We start from the raw sequence: 17,250 nt of genomic DNA, 5'->3' as shown, positions 1-17,250 counted from the left end.
ACGGCAAAAGACGCCAGCCCATCCGCGAACTGGAAGCATATTTTGCCTGCTGGATGTCTTTGTGTACTCTGTGTGTACTCTCTCTCTCTCTCTGTGTGTGTTGGCATATTTCAATATTTGGGAGTGGTCCTGCCGCCGATTCGCGCGCCCTACATACGTCCCTCACTCGTCCTTCGTCCTGGTTTATTCTCATCCTCTTTCCGATGCCCGCCGAGATTACCGCGGACTAAACTACTTCGTCTGCAAAATCACGACGACAATCCGAACGACCGAACGCACGCACGCCCCCGAACTACGACTCGACTGGGATGCCGTCCTGCCGCCGGGCAATGTGCAGCGTGCCCTCCACACCATTGCCGTAATCACTGCCTGCTTGTGGTCTCACGACAATTTCCCACTCGGCTGTTCCTTTGTCGACTTCGGCGCCACCCAATCCCTCCCTCGGAACGGTTTCCGCCCTACAAGGGCTGTCGCGACAAATCCCAAACCCGATTGAGAGAGACACCGAGAGAGAGAGAGAAAGGGACGAGCTGGGTCCTGCACCAGGCTGCCTCCTTCGTCGCCAGCCATGCCCAACCTGTCGCCACCCTCATCGACGTCCTCCTCCGTCGAGCGCCAGTACCATGTAAACGGCAGGGCGGCCGTGGTCGCCTCCCGTGAGAGAGGCCAGAGCACACCGCGAAAAGAGAAACAGGGACCTAGAGAGAGCTCTGCGTTGCAGGATCCGGGCCTGAAGGACTACGTGCGTATATACGACCGTCAAGCAATCCTTGAGGATCTGGACGGCCACCCTTCGCAAGGAGTGCATGGCTGACGGTTCTTACAATGCAGCGATTAGGAGAGTGCCTAGGAAAGGGGGCCTTCGGGTCTGTCTACAAGGCCTTCAATTGGGGAACCGGCGAGGCCGTCGCGGTCAAGCAGATCAAGCTCGCTGACCTGCCCAAGAGCGAGTTGCGCATGATTGAGGTACATTTCAGGTCCTAGGACATGTGCTCAACTGCCGCCCAGTCAGAACTGACTCTTTCTAGTCTGAAATCGATCTTTTGAAGAATTTACATGTGGGTGCTTTGACCCTGACAATTTGCGAGGCTTCAGCTGACCGTGTGCTTAGCACGACAACATTGTCAAGTACATTGGCTTCGTTAAGTCGGCCGATTGTCTCAACATCATTCTAGAGTAGGCCAAGCCCTCATTCCTTGTCTTCATTGCTTCATTGCTAACCACGGCCTAGGTACTGCGAAAACGGCTCTCTTCACTCGATATGCAAGTCATATGGAAAGTTCCCCGAGAACTTGGTCGGTGTCTACACGACCCAGGTCCTGCAAGGCCTGCAGTATCTTCACGACCAGGGTGTTATTCACCGGGATATCAAGGGCGCAAACATCCTCACAACCAAGGACGGAAAGGTCAAGCTTGCAGACTTTGGAGTCTCGACAAGCACACTCGCCGGAGGTCAGGACAAAGAGGCACAGGTCGTTGGCACACCTTACTGGATGGCACCTGAAATCATACAACTTTCTGGCGCTAGCCCTGCGTCTGATATCTGGAGTGTGGGCTGCACCGTTATCGAGCTGCTGCAGGGCAAACCGCCGTATCACAACCTTGCCGCCATGCCCGCGCTCTTCGCCATTGTCAATGACGACCACCCGCCGTTGCCTGAGGGCATCTCACCAGTGGGTACCCCGTTTTCATGTGTGAGAAGTAAATATCACTAATATCTCCTAGGCATCTCGGGATTTCCTGATGCAATGTTTCCAGAAGGACCCTAATCTAAGAGTGACGGCAAGAAAATTGTTACGGCATGCGTGGATCATTGGGTGCCGAAGAAGCGACGCCCCCGTTTCCAAGGCCCCAGCAAATTTCAGCCAAGCGGTGGAAGAGGTGAAACAGTGGAATAAAGCCCTCAAGTCCTCCGAGAGCTCGCTCAGGGCGTCTGCCGGTTCCGAAAGTGGTTTTGCCGGGATGCAAGGCCATCATCCCGGCTTGAGGTTCAGCGCCAACGAACCACTCCGGCCGAGTTCGATCACCCAGCCCAAGGGACCTTTGGCCCTTGCAAAATCGAGAAGGACCCCCGAGGCATTCAGATCCCCTGAGCTAGCTAGTAAGTATTTGCCCAACGCCCAGGGCCGCTGAGGAGACGCGCGTTGACATGCCGTTAGATGACGACAACTGGGACAACGACTTCGCGACGGCCATTTCACCGAGTGCATTGCACTTGCCTCATCTGAAGCCTCAGGATAATTTTGGTGGTTTATTGTCTGCCGATAAACTCAAAGCATTCGCTTCGATTACAGACTCTCGGAATGATTCCGAGAGCTACGACGACGACTTTGAGGGGGAGTTGATGACGATCAAAGGACCCCGCCATTTTACCGACTTCGAGTTTCAGGAACACACCATTCGTCCAGTGTCCCGTAAGAAGAGCGACAAGTACGCAGAGCCCGTGAAGCAGCAGCAGCAGCAACAACAACCTCCAAAGTCCAGCCCACGGAAGACAGTTCATGCCAGAAGCTCTTCCCGTCCCAGGTCTCCCGGCAAGCCGCAGTTTGGCCCCAGCAAGTTTGAGATCCCTGCTCCTGTGGACCTGGCGTTCAGAGAGCAGAACACCGAAGACTATTCAGATCTTTTTCTAGAAAACGACGGTTATTTCAATGACAATGGACTGAACCCGTTCGTCAAAAAGGTATGTTGACGACTTGGTCCAGTCTCGGTGCCCCCCTTGCTAAATGGAATCAGGTTGAATCTCCTCAACTATTCCATCCTTCCGATCTCACGAGCTTGCCGCGTTCAACACAGTCGCCCGTGACAGGGGTCTCAAGACAGCCGCCTAGCGCAAAGCTGCGCCCTTCCGTGTTACCAGACCGCCCGATGCGAAGAACCAGGTCATCCATTGAGATCCAGAAATTTGCCGAAAATGAAGGCGACGAAGACTTCTCCGATATCTTCGGACCCGAGGATGCGGTTACCGAGAGGGAAGAGAGTGACAGAGGATCAGAGGACGGCGGCCTGATGGTGCTATCCAAATACTCAAATAATTCGTGGCTGGGTGATGACGAGGATGAAGATGACCCTTTCGCCTCCATGGACCCTGGATGGGACGAAATGGATTTGGAAGCAAACATTGCTAGGGACCGGCACGCAAGATTGGCAGGCAAGGTCGAAGAACTTGTTCGCTCTCTGAAGACGTCAGAGGGCGAAGAGAAACTTTGCGAACTGGCCGAAGACCTGGTGAGGCTGATCCCATACATTTTGTGTATCAGTAGCTAACGGATCCAGCTTGCCTTGCTATGGGAAAACACCGAGATCAAAGATTTGATTATCAGTGCTCATGGTCTGCTGCCCATTCTGGAAATTCTCGAGCCTTGCACAGTTAAGAGTAGGCAACAGATGATCCTGTCACTTTTGAAGGTCGTCAACACTGTAAGTCGAGTCCCTGATGCCGGATCACATCTAGACGCGGCAGGACGCTAATATTTGGCAGATCATTCTGGACGATGTCGAGATCCAGGAGAATCTTTGTTTCGTGGGTGGTATTCCAATCATCACCAAATTCTCGGCCCGCCAATACTCGAATGAAATCAGGCTGGAAGCAGCCGCATTTGTTCGGCAGATGTACCAGACTTCAACATTGACCCTGCAGATGTTTGTCAGTGCCGGTGGTTTGAATGTTCTTGTCGAGTTTTTGGACGAAGACTTTGACGATGCCCGGGATCTCGTCCTGATCGGCGTTAATGGCATCTGGAACGTCTTTGAGCTCCAGGGGCCCACTCCAAAGAACGATTTCTGCCGCATCTTCTCGAGAAGCAAAATTTTGTACCCGCTGGCTTTGGTGCTTCATAGAGTGCTCGACGAGGAGGGCGAAGACGATCTTTCTGAGCTCATCGAGGGCCGGATTGTCAACATCTTCTACCTCTTCTCCCAGGCTGAGAATTATGTCAAGGAGGTTGTTGCTGACAGGCAGGTGTTGAAGAGTCAGTTAGCCCCCACCCATAATACTCTTTTTGCTTGCTAACAGATGGTCAGGCGTTTTGAAAGACTTGCGACGGATGACGCCAAACCACCAGATCACGATGCTGAAGTTCATCAAAAACCTCTCGATGCTGTCGACAACGATAGAAACGCTCCATACAGCTGACGCTATCGAGTTCCTCATCGACGTGCTTGGCTACAGCATGAAGAAGGGCCACAATCATTTCCGAGAGATTTCCAACCAGGTTTTGAATACATTATTCAACCTGTGTCGCTTGAGCAAGGAGAGACAAGAAGATGCCGCTGTTGGCGGCATCATCCCTTTACTCATGAAGATTATGCAAACCGATCGCCCGCCAAAGGAATTTGCTTTGCCTATACTGTGTGATATGGCGCATTCGGGAAGCAAAGGCCGCAGATATCTGTGGCAGAACAAGGGACTGGACTTTTACGTTTCGCTCCTGGCGGACCAATACTGGCAAGTCACGGCCCTGGACGCCATCTTTATCTGGCTTCAGGAGGAGACGGCAAAAGTTGAGAGCCATCTTCTGGATGGGCAATTCACAGACGCGATTGTCGCTTGTTTCCACACAAACAAACTCAACTCTTTCGACGCCAACCTTTTGGAGCCTCTGCTGAAGCTCCTGAGGTTAAGCCCTTCAATCTCAGGGTCGCTTGCGAAACCCGAGATGTTTGCTGGCATTGGGCAGAGACTGTGCCACAAGAAGGCTGTCGTCAGACTCAACCTTCTTCGTCTGGTGCGCAACATCCTGGACGCTTGCGACGCAGAGATGTTGGGCATGGGCAACGGCAGCAGCTCTTTGAACGTCCGGCAAGTCCGGTCTCTATTCGATACTATCCAAATGCTGGCAGAGAAGGACACTGCCGTACTCGTTCGCAACCTCGCGTCGGAGCTGGTCAAGTCACACAACGAGAGCGAGCTGTACGATACGGCTTCGGAAAGGAATGGGTCTTCTGGGTCGGTGGCATCTCGACGCTCAGGGTCGGGGCCGAGGCGTAAATCCTCCTTTACTCCGCCAGGACTTCACCACGCGATGTCGATGCCTGCCACGCCCACACAAACCCGCCACCGTCGGTTATCTCAGGCACCACCAGGCTCCGGCGGCGCGTTTATTGAGGTGGCCGCAAGTCCACGGCGAACGGTTGTCCAGGAGCGGGAAGCCATTCTCTACCGTCCACGAAGCAGAGACGGCGCTACGAGCATCCCCAGGCGGGTGAGCGGCGAAATTTCGTCAAGTATGCCTTCCAGTTCATCGGGAAAGAGCAGATTACCTCGCCACTCGTTTGCAAGACCCAGCAGTTCGTCCGGGCAGCCTCCATTGGTGAGATCTGAGAGTTCTTTGTCAAATAAAGAGAACGTAAGCAGGAACGCGTCGGCCGTATCAGCACCTGCCGCATCGCCAGTTCTTCCGACGAGCATGGCCAATAAGCGGCGGAGCAGGGGCCCAAGTTCGGACGTCAAGTGGTCATCATAAATGAACGACAGAGCGACTACAGCGAAACAGCCTCTAGGCTGAAATCTCCTTTGTCTTTTGCATGCGCGAGAAGACGTCTCGCGCGGTTGGGAAACTTTGCCCCGTGGGCCTATATATAGCCTTCGTAGCTCCCACCACATCCTGGATGTGACAGAAGGCTTATTCATATGGAGTTAGCCGGGGCTGGGGTGGGTCTCAGAAGGGAGGGTCACGGGTACGATTTGATCACGTTGCACGTTTTGCTATGAAATGAGGTGACGATGACTTGTACTCTTGTTGGGAGAGGGGGGTCAAGGGAATACAATGAGCGAAAAGCATAACTAGCCTCTTTTTTGTGCTTTTTCTTTCTTCCTCTTTTTTCTTCTGGTCACTGTTGGCATTACGAGAGTTAGAGTCAAGGGGAATGAAGAGCAGCCAAAGCTGCTCAGAACACGAGACGTTTGTCTGATATTGACGCAAGACAGCCCGAGAGGCATTAGAAACACCGTATAGCAAGCAATTGCACATTTTGTTTTGGACGACATGCGCCTCTTTTCTTCCATCAGTCAGCGTTTCTATTTTTGATAAAGCGATGGCATGCCTGTCTATACAGGCCAACATGTGTAGTCGCTCTCTTGTCCCAGCCAAAAGTGTGCGTGTAAGAAACTGCCATAGGTGGTGATCCCCCCACCGACGGAGAGGACGAGCAAGCTGCGTTGTGTTCACGACAGCCAGGCGTCCCCTCGGAGAACCTCACTCCAGGCCCGGCCCTCAGGCCTGGTGAAGCCGCGGGCGTCGGCGACGTCGGCGGCGCCAAAGTTGCGCCCGTACAGGTGCGGGAAGCAGCCGGCCCCGGCGGGGAGTTCGTCCCAACGGATTTGCGCCTCCAGGACGGCGTAGGGGAGCTTGAGGAGCCAGAGGCCGGTGGCGCCGGAGAAGAAGCGATCCGCCGTGCCTAGGACCTGGTCGGGGGGAGTTTTTCACTGCCGTCAGTGTCGTTTTCTTTTACTTTTTTCTTGCTCCTTTTCTGGGCTTGGGAGGGGGGGGTTGGAAAGATCATCAGACGGGGGCTAGAGCGAGAAGGGGAAGCATGTGAGATGCGGAGAGGGAGGGGAAGGGGGCAGTTTACGTTCGACCGGCGCAGGCCGTGAGTGCGTGCAGCGGATGGAGTGGCGCAACTCACCTGCTCGGCGGTGCTCAAGTGGATGAAGCCGTCGTTCCGATCGAGGTCCGAGAGGGGGTACTCGGCCGGTAGCGGCGACGGCGGCGCCTCGGGGACGATCTTATAGAGATACTGCGGCATCTGCGTAGGGGCGGGCATCGTGTGGTCGACCGGAGTCTTGGCGGTGCAGTGCGGTGTGTGTGTGAGTGTTTATGTGGGCGTGCTGTCTCTTGTCTTTTTTTTTTTTCCTTCTTGCCTTTTCTTTCTTCTTTTCCAAAAAGCTTACCTTTTTTTGATTGATAGGATACGGCGAGGGGGGGGGGGCCTTGTGGTGAGCACTGGGGTTGAGAGGTTTTGTGCCATTCTCTCTCCTCTTCGGACGGGTCCCACTTTCCGTTCCGTTCGGAACACACAACGGCGTGTCTCCCGCCCCTCTCACGTCATCTCAACGGAGCCACACAGATTCGTCATCAATGGTTTTTATATTTACAGGGACGACACTTCAGTCATTGTCTCTTTTCATTGACTCTTCATCACCCACCTTACCCATTCCCTCACTTCGGCCCATCCGTCCTCATAATTCTAGCCGATCGCCCGGACACACCCAACAAGCTATGCTCTCCTCCCCAAACCACCCCAACTGTGTCCCTGCCCTCCTCTGCGCACCTCTCAATTTTTTTTGAACCATCGCCAGTCCAGACAACCATAAGAAAGCCTCCACGACATTCTGCAGATGAGTCTGACAATTTTTGCTTGCCACTCTCGCCGGAATGTTGAAAATAAAATCCTTCCAACCGAAACCGCCGTAAATATGCATAGTCGAACGTAGATAGAAGAACGTGGCGATACCATAACGGAACCCCTCTATCCCTCTGCTGTCGCTGCTCTGTACATTTCAATCTCTTTTGGCGGTATGGCCGTTGTTCCGCGCCTCTACAGATTGAAGCGCCGCCCCTCACACTTGTCCATCCCCACGCGCCGTTGACCCGCTTTTTATGTTTGTCCTTTGACCCCAAACCCCCTGGTCCTCAGATTCGCTGGTAGAATAGCAGGTAGGCGACCTTGTTGTCCTTGATGTTGTCCTTGACGGCCTTACCCTTGGGGGCAGAACCGTTGCCATTGGCGACCGCGCTCCATTTCTTCTCGCCGCTCTTGTCTCCGCCTTTGGCCGAGGTCGTGACCTCCTTCCAGCCCTCTCCCTCGTCCTCGTCGGCCATGGCACCGAACCGGTTGGTCGAGGCGTCCCGGGACGCAGGGCCGGATCGGCCTGCCTCCTTGACATCTTCCTCAGCGCCTCCTTCGGCCACGTCTTCACTGCGAACTCGTCGAATGACCGTATCATCCAGCCGGATCCACTCGTTATCGTCTTGCCGTCGCACATCCACCGTGTAGTGGCCGCCGTTGGCTTGCTTACCGTGGTGGTAGACGACACCGATGAGCCTGTACTTGGGCATAGGCGCACCCTCGGCAACAAGCGCATTGCGTCGTCTCTTCGAGAGCACCTCCGCAGGAAGCTGCAGGTCGAGCGGGTAGCCAACCTTCTTTGCGATCTTCGTGGTTCCCTCAGTGTCGAACTTGAAGCGCTTGAGGTGGAGGATGAGAATCGGTGGCAGTGTCTCGATTAGCGTTTGCTTCGTCATAGGTGCAGCATCGCCTTGAAGTCTCTCTGGCACAGTCAGGCCCTTGATGGCATCCACAACATTGTGAATGTGAGGAGCGCCGATGTCCAGCTGCAGCGACTGGAAAGGCTCCGTGGTGACCGAGTCCTTGACGCCAGGGCGACGAAGCTCTGACCGGTATTGCCCACTGAACAGTCGAGTTATGGGCGTCGTCGAACTGGCCCCAGAAGAGCGAGTTTCGACGGCTCGCTGTCTAGATCCAACTTCGAACCATCCGTCCGCGCCGTCATTGGACTCGACAACGCTGGCAGCAGATGATGTCGGCCTTGCTTCGGCAAGTCCGTTTGAGACGCCACCCGCAGACATGACCTGGGCGCACTCCTCGTCGATGGCGTTCAGAATCAGGCCGAGGAACTCTTGAGCATCTTGCTGGTGACCACGCTGCAAAGACATTAGCTGGCAACTTTGCTGGAAGGAAGGTAGCAACGTACTCTCATGCTCGCAAACGCCGGGAGAGGCTGAATGGCTTTGTAGACAAACTCCGGGATGAACGATTCTCCATACTGCTCCAGCTGCTCACTCTTGAGCTTGCGGCGAAGTTTCTCTACTGAATCGGTGGCGTCTATGACCCGGAATTCCCTCATGAACATGATCCTTGTCCCCGGGTTAGTCGTCAGGCCTTCCTCTCTGCAGACACTACAACTTACATGGCGTCGATGACGGGCGTGTCGCTCTTGAACTTGTGGACGGCCCTCTTGCTGACCTGATCCAAAAAGTTGTAGAAAGGTGCACAGAAGAGAAGAACTTGCAAAACCTGAGCTTGTTAGCATTATAGGCGGCCATACGGACAGAGGGAACCCACTGAATTCATATAACACATGTTGCCAGTGTTGATCAGGCCTCTCGGCTCGATGAACTGGACCTTGGCCGGGTTACCAACGCGGAAGTCCTGGATAGCAGCGACCAAGGAGTTGGCGTTTCCTGTAGAAAAGCTGGAAGCACTACCATTGACCGAACCGTCCCCATTGATAGCAGCACCGTTGGTCGCCGCCGGAGTACCAGAGCCGTTGGCATTGAGCTGAGCCTTGGCAGCAGCCGCAGCCGCAGCAGAGAAGAGACCGCTCCACGTCTTTGGGGCCGCCTTGATAGGAGCTGCTTGTTGGGCATCGGTTTTCTCCTGCCCAACAGCAGCGGCATCCGTCGTCTCGGTCGTCTCCGCGGACTTTACGTCTTGGGCGGCGGGCTGCTTCGGCTCTTCACTGGGCTTGCTTTCCTTGGGACTGCTCTTGGGGAGAACGGGAACGACAGGGATAACGGGAACAGCAGGACGAGAGGCGGAAATGTTGGAGGAGCTCGTCGTGGGTCTCGCGCTGGGAGTCTCGGACACATTCGCCTTGGGGCTGCCTGCGTTTGACACACTGGTCGCCGATCTGTCACTCTCCTTAGGAGTTTCGGACGCCAAGGAATCAGCCCTGAGAGTCGCGCTCTCCGAGTCGGTGTCTTTGGGGTTCCAGAAGACCGTCTTTTTGGAATCGGCCTTCGGTGCTGAGCCATCTATCGCATCGCGCGCCTCCGTCGCGCCCGCTTTAGCGGACAGTTCACCGACGGTAGCGTTAGACTCCAAAGCGCCCTCGTGTTGCTCCACAGGCAGTGTCAGATCTTGCGCATTTGCGCTCATCAATCTTCTCCGCCGTCTTGACTTGGGAGCTCTCCTCGGGAAAGGAGCCTGGCCCGGTGGTGTCCACGGAAGCTTTGGCCGTTTAGCAATATGATTCACCTGGTGGGGTATATCGATAAACTTACCGGTGCCCGGAAATCCTTATCCTGTTTGGGAAGCTCTGGGCTCTGCGGAACAGAGACAGGTGCAGGGGTTGCAGTTACTGAAGCATAGAACGGCTCGGCAAAAGGCGTGACGGCTGAAGAAGAAACGACCGAGGAGGCTACGACGGGAGGCGTGATGACGGGAGGCTCAGGAGTCGGCTCAATAGGCTGGGGCGGAGGAGGCGGCGGAGGCGGCGACTGGACAGGCATGGCAGTAGGGACGGGAGGCGGTTGGTAAGGCGTTGAAAGAGCAGGAGACGGCTGAGGCGGTTGGGTGTAGGGCTGAAGAACGCTGACGCCAGCCATGGGAACATACTGAGGCATCGCCTGTGGTGACCGAACATAGGGCTGCTGCTGTTGCTGGTAGTGCATGTAGCCAGAGGGAATACCACCATTCTGGTATTGGTGTGGCAGCTGGTGGTAGTAGGGCGCCGCGGCGTAGGGGTTCATGTAGTTCGGATACATGGGCATGTGCTGTTGGTATTGCTGTTGCTGGTATTGCGCGTACGTCGGCTGTTGCTGCATCCTCCGTCTGTTACCTCCTCCGGGTCCGCCACCCATATCGACTCCTCCGGCGCCTACTGGCCCTCCACCTCCCGGCATGGCTTGCCCAGCCGGCAGATGACGATTGTTCATCCTGCCGGCTTGGGAGTCGTGTATGTGCAGTGATCGTCCACGGCTGGAACTATCACTGCCTTGTAGCTTCAGCTTTCTTCGAAGCGGTCGTCGGCGCGGTCGCGATGAAGCGTCGACAGGGGAAACGGTAGTCGATTCGTAGCTCGATTGTTAAGTTGTTTGGCCGCGTAGGATGCGCGAGGGCAATGTATCCAAACGCTCGCAGGTCGTGTGCCACCCTCTCGTGGTTTGCGGGGGGGGGGGGCGGCAGAAGGGAAGGACCCTACTCAAACACCAGACGGGCGCAACAGTGTCGGTCGTCGACAGTGTTTCACCGGACAGAGGTGAGGAAGACAGGCTTCGAAGGAGGAGGCGATGGCGAAGGGTGGTTGACTGGGACAGGGCGACAGGTGATGAGCTGTGCGGTTGCTTCCAACAGAGATGACAAAAAATTAAGCCGCGCGCGGGAAAGGCCCAGCTGGAGCTAACGGGTAGCGGGCTCCGGCTTTGTTGGCGCAATACAACTGCCTGCCTCAGTGAGCCGCAAGCCTCGCGCACTGGCCGCAATTTGGTCACCGCGGCATGTTCTTCCGTGATTTGCCCGAAATCGGCCCCACCAGTAGTAGTCTCAACGGGAATGTCTCTGAGGTGAGCTCACTCAAGCTCTTGACACCCAGGTACCTACCTATCAAGACGACGAATGGGATTCGTTTGCTCAGCTCCTATCCTGATATACTGGGTCTAAACTTCGTGACAGAGCAATTAAATGGTGTCCTCGATGTTGTTAGTCTTTGAATGGCCGTAATATTCAGCCCTATCGTTTTCGGCCTCGTCGCTCAAGACCAAGACATCAGTTAAGACAACGTGCGTGTTTCCGCGCTCAGGTGGAATGTCCTGTGGCAATTGGCATCTCGTCATTTGTCTGCGCTCAACCCTTTGCTTTTGGGGTCTAATGGCTTGAAGCATCATCCATCAGGGGGTTTCATAAGCTTCTGCCTTCGAGATCTGTATTTACTTGGAGGACATAGTTTGCCATCCAGAGCCCAGCAACAATATGCTCTTCCACCGTGCGACCAGAGACAATGACAGATGAGTATTTTGTCCATGAGAAAAATAGGTCGGAAGGGAAATAAGGGAGACTCCTGCACCATTCGCTTGGACCAAGTTGTAATGCCTCAATCAAGAAGTTATGCCATCACAAAATACACCGTAAACTATCGGCTCTAGCTATTTGAACATCGATTGGCGGTTTTCGGACACAGTTTCATTCGTCCCTGAATATCCACCGTCCTCCGCCCCTCATCGCCTCACGGTACCTCTCCTGGATCAACTGCCTCTCCCTTTTCTCGGCTTCAGACTTCTCATCTTCCACCTCTTGTGTGGTAGGAAAATCCGCGTTCCAGAAGCCTGGGGGAGACGGTCTTCGGGCATATCGGTGACGGTGCTTGCCCAGCTCGTTGGCAAGCTGCCATGTCTTGGCTTCGACCCACAACTCGTCTTTTTCTGCTTTGGACATCCCCAAAGTGATTGAGACCCTGTCACCCAGGTAGTCTTCGAAGAGCTTAGTGTCTGACGCCGATGTGCGTTCGACGTTGTTTCTCTGGGCGAGTGCCATGGCACGGAATTGTTTCCCGCAGCAATTCATGTCGGTACAGCCAGGTAAGCAAGCCCTATCGTCTTTGCTTCTGACTACCTCCGAATATGCGTAGTCTGAACCATCATTGAACTTCGGGTTCACCTTGAAATCCTCAAGACGCATGTTAGCCATGGGCTTTGCTCGTAATGATCCTCTAACTGCGGGTGATGGCGTGTGAGCCCCGCTACGGTTCCGAGCAAGTGCGCGTGGGGTGCCATGTTCTACAGTCTCGCCGAGCTCATTTTGAATAGCAGTGGTTTCTTTCGATCTCTCCCGACGCTCCTTGCTGAACGGCAGCTCCCGGCGCTCAGGAAATTGAGGCCCATCGTCTGCCAACGCCCATTGCGTGCCACGAAGCCGCGGTGCTGACCGTACTATGGCAGGAGCCTGCTCCGGGGATGGCATGTTCAACAGCGTGCTTAAGCGACCAGTGGGCTGTGGTGTGCGAAGCTGTGCTTCGGCCGGCACCCCACGGCCTGACTTCTTATAGGCAAGTCCGTCCTCAGCAAGGCTTTCTATGCCTTGGGAGAGCCCTTTTTTGATCGGCTTTTCCACAGTCTTAAGTTCGTATGGCCGCACCGGACGAGCATTAGGGTTGACAGGCGTCAGAACTGCTGATGAGTCAAGGCTTCTTGCTGTCGGCGTACCCATGTTGTCAGGTCTGACAAACAAGGGAGCAGTTGTCTTCGCTCTTCCAGTATCCATCCTTTCTGATTCGACGACAGTAGTGGGTAATATTCTGTTCTTTCTCGGCGTACTAAGTTTCTGGCCAACCTCGTCTAGGTCCATACTTTCTTGTTGAAGTTGGCTGGTGGAAGGGCCTCCGGTAATATTCGAGCTCTCAACCTTGATTCGACGTCGTCCTTGTTGCTCGGTGGAGCAGTCATCCAGATGTTTTCTCTTGCCAACAAAGCGCTCCGACACAACAACCGGACCATCAGAGGAAGGTTCTGGTTTGATGCGAATATCAGAATCGGTTTTGGGAGGTTGTCTCAGAGGTGGAAGGGTAATAATATCTTCATCCTTGCTGCCATCTGTTGCTTCCCCTTCCGTCGATTCTCCTGGCGTTGGATCCCGGGTTGTGCCCTTTCCTGGAGGAATAATGGCGGTGATGGCTGTAGAAGTGGTTGTAGCAGGAACGGGTTCAAGAGGAATATGCCTTGTAGATTCCGCAGTCCAACGCGTCGATGCTGGCCCATCTCCGGGATCTGAAGCGTAACCTGAGGTCAAGACAGCCTGAGGTCTAGTAGGTTCTGGTAACGCTTCTGTTGAATGCGTGTTCTCATCTAGCTCCCTTCGCGACTGCTTAAAGGGTTTTATCTTGGCTTCCAAACTCGTTGCGTATTCCTCCCATTTCTTGTTCTCATTCCTCCTTTTGTTGAACTCTAACTTGAGAATCTTAAAGTTCTGGTCCAGTGCATTGTATTTTCTGCGGAGCTTCTGACTCTCGCGCAAGACTTGTTCCAGTTCACTGCCTTTTTCAAAAGTGGCTATTGACATGGGGTCTGTATTGGTACCTTGGTCGCGGGAGACATAGTTCGGGCGGGGGCTGTCACTCGATGACTCGGTAGATCGGGTTTGTTGATGGAATTGCAGCAGTTTCGTCCGGAGTTTTCGATTTTCTTCTTCCAAGCGATCCACCTCGGCGGAGCGGGACCTCAGGATTTCGAGCTCATCGGTAAGAAGCGCGCGTGTTCGGCTGTCTTCTTTCAAACGATGCTCGACCTCTTTTCAACAAGCTAGTATCGCATGCCATTACGTCAGGACGTGTTGTTGCACGTACCGTTCTGGGCCTCTTTGCTAATAGTTTCACGCAATGCATTGAAAGCAATCTGGACTGCCGCCCTGCTCTCTGGTGACCAGCTCTCCATGACGCCTGACCAGAGTTGTCGTCAAGGATGCATGCGAGGCTGAAATTTTGGTGTTCGGTGTTGTTGTGTTCGACACAAACGCGACTTCCCTTCAGCGCGTCATGTCCAGAGCTCGGAGCATTCGCCACAGCCAAGTGGGAGCATGTGTCAGCAGCTGTTGTGGGGCTCAAGCGTCCGCCGAAGCCACAGCTGCCAAACAAGCTACAGCTACAACAATGGTTGCGATGTCACCATGGATCTCCTTCAGAGCAACTCCGAGTGACTACACCCTTTCTTGCACTTCCATCTCGGACAGTACATTATGCGACAAATCGTTTCGGAATTGGAGATCTTGCCCTTCTTCCCTTGAGGCCACGAATATTCGAGGTTGGAAATGTGCCCACGGATGATCCTCCAGAGAAGGTCTGATTCCCCTCACACGTTTCCCACTTGTCAAACAGTGAATGAGTGCATCGGAGCCATTTCCGCAATTGACAGTGGACCTCTTACGGCTACTCCGAGAAAAGTCGGGATTGAAAACACTCTGGCTAGTGGTGGGCCATACCCTTGACGGGTCCACGGATTGCGGTCTTCCGGCTCGGCAGGTCTTTAACAGGCAACAATCCTGGCGACCGATCGTCGTGGAACAGAGTAGGTACGGCATGGGTTCGTTTATCTATCAAAATACTCTGCTCTCCAGCTCTTTGACGCAACCCGTCAGTTGTCATCTAGAATGATCATGGGCCGTGGGATTATCCAACCGTCCGAATCTCCAAGGCCCAGGTCAGAGCTAGAACTGCTCTTGCAAGCATTCGGCAATACTTCTAGACATGATGATTCCAAAACCAGAATTGGCTTTGGTTAGAGTTATGGCAGAAATGTTGACAAGAGCACATTCTACTTCATACCTAATCTATAGCCCGGCCCTACAATATATTGAAGTTTCATTCCGTCTGGAATGGCAGTGGTTGACCGGTATCAGGCTGCCACTCAATGGCACGTCTTCGCTCGGAGATCGTTCAGTAGGCTTTCCAGTTGACGAATGCTGATGTCCAGTGGCAGCGCTCACGCTGTTGGTCCCCTTTTCATTACTCGCGAGGGTTTTCTACATGTGACTGAAGTGGTTTTGTGGTTACATGCCGCCCTAGTGCCCTGCGCCGCAGGCACGGCCTTGAAGAGGTGAGTGATCCGGTATATTCCCCACCGCCAGAGTCTCATTCGGAGGTGATGGTGGCTACCTGTTTTTATAGATGCATTGATACCGTCGTACTATCCCAGCGTCTCCAACGGCAGCTCCTTCGGGCAGGTCGCCATCACCGCCGCTTCATTCTAAGGTCCATGAGCTATTCGTTTAAACGGTGCTGACACGAGACGCACCCGTCACCTATCTAGGTTAGCCTGTAAGAGATGGATTTAAGCAGCACATTGAACCCTGCCCTTGCATGTGTGTTCCAGAAACGCTAGGCAAGCGAAGGAACGTTGGACGGAACATCGCCGTCAGCCAACAACTTAGTGCACCAAGAGAGTAACGTATTTGAGAAAGGAACTGATCTCCAGGCCTTGTTTGTAGATGATTGGAATTGCCGGCACACAGTAACGAGTGGCCGTCGGTTAAAATGGATGGCCAGGTTCATCCGGTCTCCTCTCCAAGAGCGTTTGGGGGGGAAAGCTTAGCTCCAACCTGAAATGGAAGACTGGCCGAGATTGAGCATAGCAGATCTGACCGGTCCGGAGCTACATCCTAATGGAACGAACCAACCAATCTTCGGGCAGAATTCGTTTGCACGGTGTGGCTCACCAGGTTTATGAAACCCAAGTGAGTGAAATGAAACTCTTGGGGATTTGTGAGTTAATTCCTCCAGTGATGTAGGTATCGTAGGTTCGGTTCGAGGCAGGAAGGAAGGTTGAGCTGACAGTCAAGTCTTTCATGCGGGTTTGATGTCGGGGGCGTCGCCGATCTGGAGGGTCGATCCAAAACCTACTTTAATGTGTTCCATGTGTCCAAACTCGACAAGACAGACTCTCGGTATTAGCTGGGGAGTTTCGGACTGCTTCCCTGACTAAGGCGGAATCTGCCTGGATACGGATAACACTGACACGGCAAGTCTCCCTCTTTGTCCAAGTATCCAAGTTTGGACGCGTTATCCTGGATGAGGGGTCTAGACCCAAAAGCTTCCTCGACCCGGCTTCTCTCCGGCATACGTACGTAGTAGAGGAAGGGCCACATAGAGGCATGTGCCACAGGGGTCGCGGGGTATCAGGCCATGTATCCGTACTCCGTACCTATACTACGTAGTGTACTCCGTACGTAGTACAGATACGGGTTCAGTCCAGGTATCTACTATCTGCTATCTAGGCACGGCTCGGGTGAGCCCACCAGGTGCGTGGCATTGAGTCGAATGGGCGTTTGCACAGTGTGAGCCAGAGTTCCTCTCTGGCAGAGATTTCCTTCTGCATGAGAAAGACTTATCGGAGCCCACTTTTGAACTGGGGAACGTCGGGGACGAGTGCGAAGAGGAGCGAGCGTGTGATGAGGGGTGCTCAGGGCAGGGAGCGATGCAAGGGACGGGCGCACAGTGGCGCGAAATCCAAGATTTATGACCCCTCATTGGATTTTGGGGAGGGGCATCGCATTTCACAGCGCCTGGGCCGGGTCTGGCCTGTCATTTTGCCTGCTATGTCGGCGATTTATAGATTCTTGCACAGGGGGTACCCCACCTGCCTGTTTTCGGGATGCTGAATTTTCTGATGGGCTGGGTATTTTTCGTAATCCCCATGGCATTGAAAAAAAAAAAAACCGTGAAAAAAATGGAGTCGGCCAAATAATCATGGAGGGGCAAAAGGAGAACGGCGAGAGACGAGGACTGGCTTCACAGCGACGCGACGCAACGCGACGCAATGTAGAGTGGGAGGGGAAAAGGAGAGGAAGGCGAATAACGACCAACCTGGTCTAGAGTACACAGCGCTGGGGATTTGAATTTGTAAAGTCGCCTGCCTTTGAGTTCGAGTCCCGGGTGTCTGCGGAAAAGCATGAATTTGTTTCCTCCTTTTCGGGATCTTGAAAGCCAGGAAACATGCGTTCCTGCCCGCATTCATTCATTAT

The 17,250-nt window shown here is 54.0% G+C and overlaps 4 protein-coding genes across 4 annotated transcripts; 1 reads left to right on the top strand and 3 right to left on the bottom strand.

The window, feature by feature from the left end:
- Positions 1 to 568: 568 nt before the first annotated feature.
- Positions 569 to 5,465, top strand: GLRG_07463 (uncharacterized protein; the record flags this gene model as incomplete). Its single annotated transcript, XM_008098148.1, has 11 exons — positions 569 to 742; positions 832 to 966; positions 1,029 to 1,058; positions 1,112 to 1,176; positions 1,232 to 1,673; positions 1,726 to 2,101; positions 2,160 to 2,683; positions 2,737 to 3,228; positions 3,277 to 3,420; positions 3,482 to 3,971; positions 4,024 to 5,465. 11 exons carry the CDS (start codon positions 569 to 571, stop codon positions 5,463 to 5,465), a joined length of 4,314 nt encoding a protein of 1,437 aa, XP_008096339.1.
- Positions 5,466 to 6,166: 701 nt separating this feature from the next.
- Positions 6,167 to 6,765, bottom strand: GLRG_07462 (uncharacterized protein; the record flags this gene model as incomplete). Its single annotated transcript, XM_008098147.1, has 2 exons — positions 6,167 to 6,406; positions 6,628 to 6,765. 2 exons carry the CDS (start codon positions 6,763 to 6,765, stop codon positions 6,167 to 6,169), a joined length of 378 nt encoding a protein of 125 aa, XP_008096338.1.
- An 869-nt stretch (positions 6,766 to 7,634) lies between these two features.
- GLRG_07461 (ubiquitin carboxyl-terminal hydrolase) lies at positions 7,635 to 10,682 on the bottom strand (the record flags this gene model as incomplete). The annotated part of the gene is made up of 5 exons (XM_008098146.1): positions 7,635 to 8,666; positions 8,717 to 8,879; positions 8,933 to 9,039; positions 9,088 to 9,975; positions 10,029 to 10,682. The coding sequence occupies 5 exons, from the start codon at positions 10,680 to 10,682 to the stop codon at positions 7,635 to 7,637; spliced, it is 2,844 nt and encodes a 947-aa protein (XP_008096337.1).
- A 1,243-nt stretch (positions 10,683 to 11,925) lies between these two features.
- On the bottom strand, positions 11,926 to 14,168 carry GLRG_07460 (DNA repair protein/CtIP; the record flags this gene model as incomplete). The annotated part of the gene is made up of 2 exons (XM_008098145.1): positions 11,926 to 14,024; positions 14,081 to 14,168. The coding sequence occupies 2 exons, from the start codon at positions 14,166 to 14,168 to the stop codon at positions 11,926 to 11,928; spliced, it is 2,187 nt and encodes a 728-aa protein (XP_008096336.1).
- Between the last annotated feature and the right edge of the window lie 3,082 nt (positions 14,169 to 17,250).

The sequence above is a fragment of the Colletotrichum graminicola genome, assembly GCF_000149035.1.
Source record: "Colletotrichum graminicola M1.001 genomic scaffold supercont1.31, whole genome shotgun sequence".
Lineage (NCBI taxonomy): Eukaryota > Fungi > Ascomycota > Sordariomycetes > Glomerellales > Glomerellaceae > Colletotrichum > Colletotrichum graminicola.
Note: the sequence above shows the minus strand (reverse complement) of the source record. Positions and strands in the feature narration are given on the sequence as shown.